The following is a 6,780-nucleotide window of genomic DNA, read 5'->3' as shown; positions in this document are numbered from 1 at the left end:
GCCTGAAGGTGGCAGGCCTGCTGGAAGGCAACAGTTTCCCTCAGCCCCCATGGAATCCCTGGCCGGTCAGCAGCTGATTTGACCTCTGCCTCTGGCCCCATCACCACCTGCCACTTCAGGCCGTGCCTGCCCAACCACCTGACTGCAGGTGGGCAACTGTGAGGAGACCCTTCTGGGCTCCTGGGGTGGGGTGGGGGGGCACCTCACTGCAGCCTACAGAGCGATTTACCACAGAGCCCAGGACTCTGTCATTCAGCTTTATTTTAAGTGCTGGTTTTTGGTTCCCCAAGAGCTGCATGAGTGACAGTCCTGACCCCCTGACTGGGGCCCCCTGGGGACAGGATGCCTCTGGAAGGAGCTGAAGGCAGAGGAATCATGCTGATGTGAATACCACCGGGGAAGGCCCATGCTGAGGGCAGGAAGCTGCTTCAGAGCCCCCTGCGGGGAGAAGCCAGGTTCAGGCACAAGCTCCCAGTGCCCCTCCACAAGGCCCTCACCCCCAAGGCCGCTGCAGCTCACCCAAGTCAGCAGTCTGTGGCACCAGGGCTCCTAAAGCTGCTCCCCTACCGTACCCAACTTGGGGGGCCTTACTGCATGGCCAGGCAGGCATCCAGAAACTATGCAGTGGTTGCTTACTAAAATGCCTATGACCCAGCACTGCTCCTCAGACTACGGCCCTGAGTGAGCAGAAGCTCAGGGAGGATACACACAAGGCCCTGGGCCTCAGGCCTCTGGCCTCCTCCCACTGCTGGAGACGATCAGACCTTCAGGGAGAATGGGAGAAAAGGAGGGACCAGCCCTCTGCCTCACCTCATCTGCTCCTGGCTATGTTCCTATAAGAAAAGTGATAGGCAGCCTGAAACCCATGGCAGCAGGGCCTGTCCTGTGTCCATGATCCCTTGCAAGCCGTCACACTCACCCCCTTAACCAGAGTGGGTGGGGAGAAAGCAGAAGCTAAGCCTGAAGGCCTGAAAAAGGCTTTAAAGCATGAACTTTTTGGAAGAGTCCCTGTGAAGGACTCCCAAGGCATGGCTCCTGCTCTGAAAGCAGCCTCCAAGGCCTAAGCCTGTGAGGTCCGAGGGCTTTCCCGCCTTAGGATCTGAACAGCAGCATGTTCCTGTGGCTGAGCCCTGCCAGCTAGCTCTTCTAGAACTAGCCTCATTTTGGCATCTTTTGAGATAGCATGCTGGCCCCGAGCCTACTCATCTCGAGTGGACAACCATAAAGGGTTCAAAGCCCAGACTGTAAGAACTGGGGTGGAGCACAGACAGGGGAGGGACATGCGCCCTGCTCTGGGATGACAGCTGCAGAGGACTGTTTGAGCAGGAAGATGGGGCAGGGACAGAAGAAAGGAGGGTACATGGGCAGGCAAGGAGGCAGGAACGGGGTGGTAGTGGCCTAAGACAGAAGCACCAGGGAGCCTCTTCTGGCTCAGCACCAGGCTCCCTCAGGGACCTTCCCAATACTGAACATTAAAGCTGCACCCTGAGGGCTCCGGCCCCAGCTAGAGAGGGTATGGGGCGGGGGCACTGCTGGCAAGATGGGCACTGTGGTTCTACAGTAACATGACCTTGTACTACCTATGCTGAAAACAGAAAAACAGTATAAAATCCCCATACAGTAAAACCATCCTGATGCCACCCCCTTCCCTGCCTCTCAGAATGATGGAGTGGAAAGGAAGAAGGACCCTTGAGAAAAATCCCAGCAAACAGTTTGCATCAGCTCAGAAGAAAGGGTCAAAAGCCCCCAAACCAACTTGTGGGGGGGCTCTGGGAAGGCCTCCTCAGAGCTCTGGCAAGGAACAGAGTGAGAGTCTGCCCTCTGGCGGGCGGCTGCAGCACAGCCAGTTCGACATGATCAGAAGGGCTGGGGGGGTGGGGGAGCAGAGGACACGGAGCCAAAGCAAGTACAGGCCCCCAAATAGGACCTGCCCCACCCCGCAAGGTGCTTGCCCAGGCCCCAGTGACTGTAAACCTGAAACACAGTCTGTGAGCTGCCTAAGTCTGTAAACAAAGCCCCACCCAACCACACAGGGGGCCAAGTGTAGAGATGCCTAGAGCCACTTGGCCTGCCGCCCACCCAGGACACCCAGTGGGAAAGCCTTCCCTGGCTATCGGCAGGTGACAGGTCATTTTTAAATATGATCTGTTCTCTCACAGAAGTAACAAATCCAAAAGTGAAAAAAACTGAAGGTCCATGAAGCTTCACATCCTTAAGGCGTTCGTTGTCAAGTTCAGTGTGTCCAGAGCAGCGGGGGACTGCAGAGTCCAACTCGCCCAGAGTCCCTCTAGGCAGAGTGTAATGGAATGACAAACTTGCAGCCAAAGGGTGAGTGGTAGCTGATTCCTACCTCCTGGAATACCTGCTGGGGGAGGCCAATGTCGCACAAGTAGACGCGGCCCGCGCGCTCCCCCAGGGGCAGAGGCAGGCCCAGAGCCAGCGACCACTTGGCGTCGATACCCTGTTCACCTTCATGCACGGGAGGGTCAATGCTGAGCACCGGCGCCCGGTTCCGGTTGGCCCAGGCCACGGCTGCCTTGTACCAGGGCTGGTCCCGCAGGAAGGCATTCTCGGGGCAGTCCAGGCAGTTGATCACCAGGTCCACAGGACTAGAGGGCAGATCTGCAGGTGGGAAGAGCACCACACAGGAATCACTATAAGGAGAGAGTAGCCCAGGTGGGGACTAGGACCCAGATGGTCCCAAGGGGGGTCTTGTTCTGACACCACTCTGTGGCCTCACCACAGGCTGGCTTTCTCAAGGCCACGACCAGCCCCAGGACTTCCAAGGCCAGGCTGGGCTGGGCACCAGAGACAAAGGGCATGTCAGCCCGGTGGACCAGTGTCCTCATGGAGTCTCCCAAGCTGAAGCCCTGTGCTGCAGGCCGTACAGGCTGTCTCCGGGGACAGCAGACACACATCCAACTAACACACAGGGTACACACTAGGAGATCTGAGAAGGGGGAGCTGACTGCCGCTGAGTTAGCCCTCACAGGGAGCTCTGCCCACACCCTAGCAGAAATGGGCTGACTGCCACGTGTGACTAGCCGAACAGCAAGCTGGCCAGAACCTTGGGCTAGCCTCCTCACCCGACCTGAGCCAGCCTGGCCTTGCTGCATCATGCCCCACGTCTATCTCATAAAATAGGCTCTGCTTACAGCCCAATCTGAAGGATGGAGAGGAAACTGACCACTTCTTCAAACACTTTACATAAAAAGTTTTTCTGCTCAAACCAAGCCTCTGGGACAGCAGAAGAACAGATGTCTCAAAAGCTACGTTAAGCCTTGACCAGCCTAAGAAAGTAACTTGAGAATAGGAGAAACCAGACCAAATTCAAGGTCAGCATCCTCAGACTTGGCTCCTGGAGTTGAAATTGGAAGGCTTTTAGGTAGCCAGAGGAAGAATTACCTAAAACAGAGCATCATGTTACAGATCTCAAGCAGGGGAACCCAGAACAGGCCTGTTTTCCAGCTCCAGTAATGCTAGTTCTCAATTAGGGATTCAGGGCTTCCGTACTTAGATATGACCACCATGATGAGGCATTGCTGGGGACCAGTAGGCTCTCAAGAGTAAGAATGGGGTCTTACCTTCTACATGTACACAGGAGCCAGAGGTTCTGGTCCAGGATCTGGCCCCAACTTGCCATCTGACCCCTGGCAAGACCCTTCCTTCGTATTTCTTCTCTCTTCTCCCCTGCTCTCACTAAAACCCACTCTAATCACTTTGTACCGCGCCCCCATACATCGCCACTGAGAAACTGCTCTGGTTGAGATCCTCACAGGGCTCCCACACAGATCTAGTGGTCAATTCTCAGCTTTCATCTGAGCCTAACTCAGAGCGGCTTGCTGGCAGAGCTGACCACACCACACCTCCCAATTCTCTTGCCTTCCAGGTGCCAGGCTCCCCTGCTTCTTCCACCCTGTCTCCTGAGCTGCTCTCTCAACTCCCTGACTTGTTTTTTTGTTTTTTGTTTTTAAGACTTATTTATTTATTTGACAGAGAGAGAGAGAGAGATCACAAGTAGGCAGAGAGGCAGGCAGAGAGAGAGGAGGAAGCAGGCTCCTCACTGAGCAGAGAGCCCGATGTGGGGCTTGATCCCAGGACCCTGAGATCACGACCCGAGCCGAAGGCAGAGGCTTTAACCCACTGAGCCACCCAGGCGCCCCATCAACTCCCTGACTTCTAAAAGAACTTAGACTTAACAACTTCCCTACCTCTTCCTAGAAGATAGCTTATCCAGGTTTATTAGGGCTCATTCCTACCTACATCCTCAGCACCCAGACCAGACCCCTGCCCCTACCTGCAGACTCATCTGCATCAGTCAACATTTCTACCTGCATATTCAACAGGCACCTTCCTCCCCAAACCTCCTCCCGCAAGTCTTCCCAGCTCAGGATGGCACCTTCATCCTTCTGGTCACTCAGGCCAAACACCTTGGAATTGTTCTTAACCTTTCCCTGTCACATCCCTTATATCCACTCTGCAGCCTCTAGCTCCAAAACTAACTTAGAAACTAACTCCCTGGGGCACCTGGGTGGCTCAGTGGGTTAAAGCCTCTGTCTTCAGCGCAGGTCATGATCTCAGAGTCCTTGTGATCTGTCAAATAAGTAAATAAAATCTTAAAAAACAAAAAACCTAACCCCCCCCTTTACCTCCTCTACCACTATCACTGTCTCAGCCACCAACATTTCCTTCTGGTTTCCTGCAACTGCTTTTTTTTTTTTAAGATTTTATTTATTTGACAGAGAGAGAGAAATCACAAGTACGCAGAGAGGCAGGCAGAGAGAGAGGGTGAAGCAGGCTCCCCGCCAAGTAGAGAGCCCGACGCGGGACTCAATCCCAGGACCCTGAGATCATGACCCAAGCTGAAGGCAGAGGCTTAACCCACTGAGCCACCCAGGCGCCCCAGCACAACAGCCTCTTAACACTTCTCTTTGTAAATCTCTAGTTTACTCCCAAGCAGCAGCCAGGGGATCATTAGGAATCTGAGCTGGCCTCTGCCTTCCTTTGCTTGTTCCTCCAGTGACTCTCCATCACAGTGAGTGTGAAAGTCAAACCCGTACAGCGAACCGCAGGCACTTTACCACCTGCACCTCCCTAACGCAACCCTCTGACCCTCTCTAGCTCCCTTCCCTCCTTTGTCTCATAACACCACCAACTGGCCTAACAGAAAGCTTCCTTATCTGTCTCTTCTCTGTCCTAAACAGAGTGTAAGCTCCATGGAAGTACGGATCAAAAAAACGATCTACTGCCACATCCTCAGTGTCAGCAGTGGTGCCTGTTCTGTAAACGTTTGTAAAGTGAACAAGTGGGCCCCCAGCTCTCCATCTGAGTAATCAGAGAGGGAGAACAGTGAAGGGGTGGGAAATAACCAAGTCAACAACCAAAGTATTTCCTCTGTGTACAAAGACTCCAGCAGGCAGAGCAAGCCTTACATCTGTGATGTTCCATCTGTCGCCACTGGGCGGCAGCACCGGACCATCCAACTACAGGAGGAGGGTGCAGGCCTGCCCTAGGCGAGTGCTCACCTTTGAGGTTAGATACTTGTTGGCCTTGGGTCTTGCTGAAAAGAGATAGCTCATTGGTGATGGACTCCAGCATCTTGACAAAGTTGGGCAGGAAGAGAATGACCTGGACATCATGGTTAGCCAGGTGCCTTCCACAGCTGATCCCCTGAGCCCCTTTCACATGGGGGCCACACAGCAGGGCCACTGTGGGCCTCTGGTGAACATTTTTGGGATTCAACCTAGAACAGAAGGCAAATAAGTATTAGCAGCTGCAGACCTGCCAATCCCTCCCAGAGGAGGTGAAAAGCCACACACCCCAGGGCTACAGGGTGGCATTCCCATGGTCCCACACCCCGGTGTCACTTCATCTAGTGGGTCCTCTCACAAGGCAGCTCACCCACATCTTGAGCCATACAACACTGTTGCCGGAACATGGCTCTCCGACCAGAAACACGGAACTGTTTCTGAAAGGCTCTTCCTTGCTTCTCCTCAGATGAGGTCTCCTGCACAGAAAGCCCTTCGCTTGGCAAACTCTCACCCACCCTTTCTCTGGAATCCAGCTCAAGCCTCACCTCTTCCAGGGTTACTCTGGCTCAGCTCCTAAGAAACTCAACAGCAGCAGCAAACAGGGCCGTTCTAGATCGTCCTCAATCAGGTGCCAGGCCAAGTGCTCCTCACTGAGCCACCAATAAGTGGAATAAGGGCAACACCAGATACAAACAAGACCTTTTCCACAGGATGCTGTGTGTCCACGCACGCACAGCACTCAGAACAGGACTGTCACATTACATCGCAGGTCACAGAGGCAGCAGGCAGGCCTTCCTGGGCTCCTACGCTGGCAGCTCCCTTGGCTACCCAGGTCCTGATGAAGTCACTTCCAGCTCCTGTCATTCAAAGCTGAGCCACAGGAGGCCTGGATTGACTGGAGCTGTTCCCAACTCACAGGCCATACGGCTTGCCTCAGGGGCAGAAGGCAGGAGGAGATGGACAGCAAGAAATGGGCTTAGGTACCTCCTTAGCAGTGAGTCACTTACTAGTCTCCCGAAAGGAGGCAGATGACAGATGCTGTTCCAGTCAGAGAGGAAGCCCCTATGCTCCAAGTAAATTTGGGGGCATTTAGCAACGTACTCTGCATATATACCAAACCACTCATTTCCCCCACTACGTGTGCATCTAAAGGAAATATGGTGAGCGCCTCTCCCCTCACACAGACACTGCTGCGTCGTGGCAGCTGCCTCACCCACGGCTGCTCCTGAAGACTCCTGCTCTCACAGAG

The 6,780-nt window shown here is 54.2% G+C and overlaps 1 protein-coding gene across 1 annotated transcript in view; it reads right to left on the bottom strand.

Moving 5' to 3' along the window:
* Positions 1–243: 243 nt before the first annotated feature.
* The window catches only part of EDC3 (enhancer of mRNA decapping 3), a 61,651-nt gene continuing 55,114 nt past the window's right edge, over positions 244–6,780 (bottom strand). The window contains exons 6-7 of the mRNA XM_059180383.1: positions 5,526–5,743; positions 244–2,622 (exon numbers count right to left, since the gene is read on the bottom strand). Coding sequence (XP_059036366.1) covers positions 2,288–2,622; positions 5,526–5,743 — 553 coding nt within the window. The 3' untranslated portion in view covers positions 244–2,287. The remainder of the gene's footprint in view (positions 2,623–5,525; positions 5,744–6,780) is intronic.

This window comes from Mustela lutreola, chromosome 7 (genome assembly GCF_030435805.1).
Source record: "Mustela lutreola isolate mMusLut2 chromosome 7, mMusLut2.pri, whole genome shotgun sequence".
Classification (NCBI taxonomy): Eukaryota; Metazoa; Chordata; class Mammalia; order Carnivora; family Mustelidae; genus Mustela; species Mustela lutreola.
This window is presented reverse-complemented; position numbering and strand designations above follow the sequence as displayed.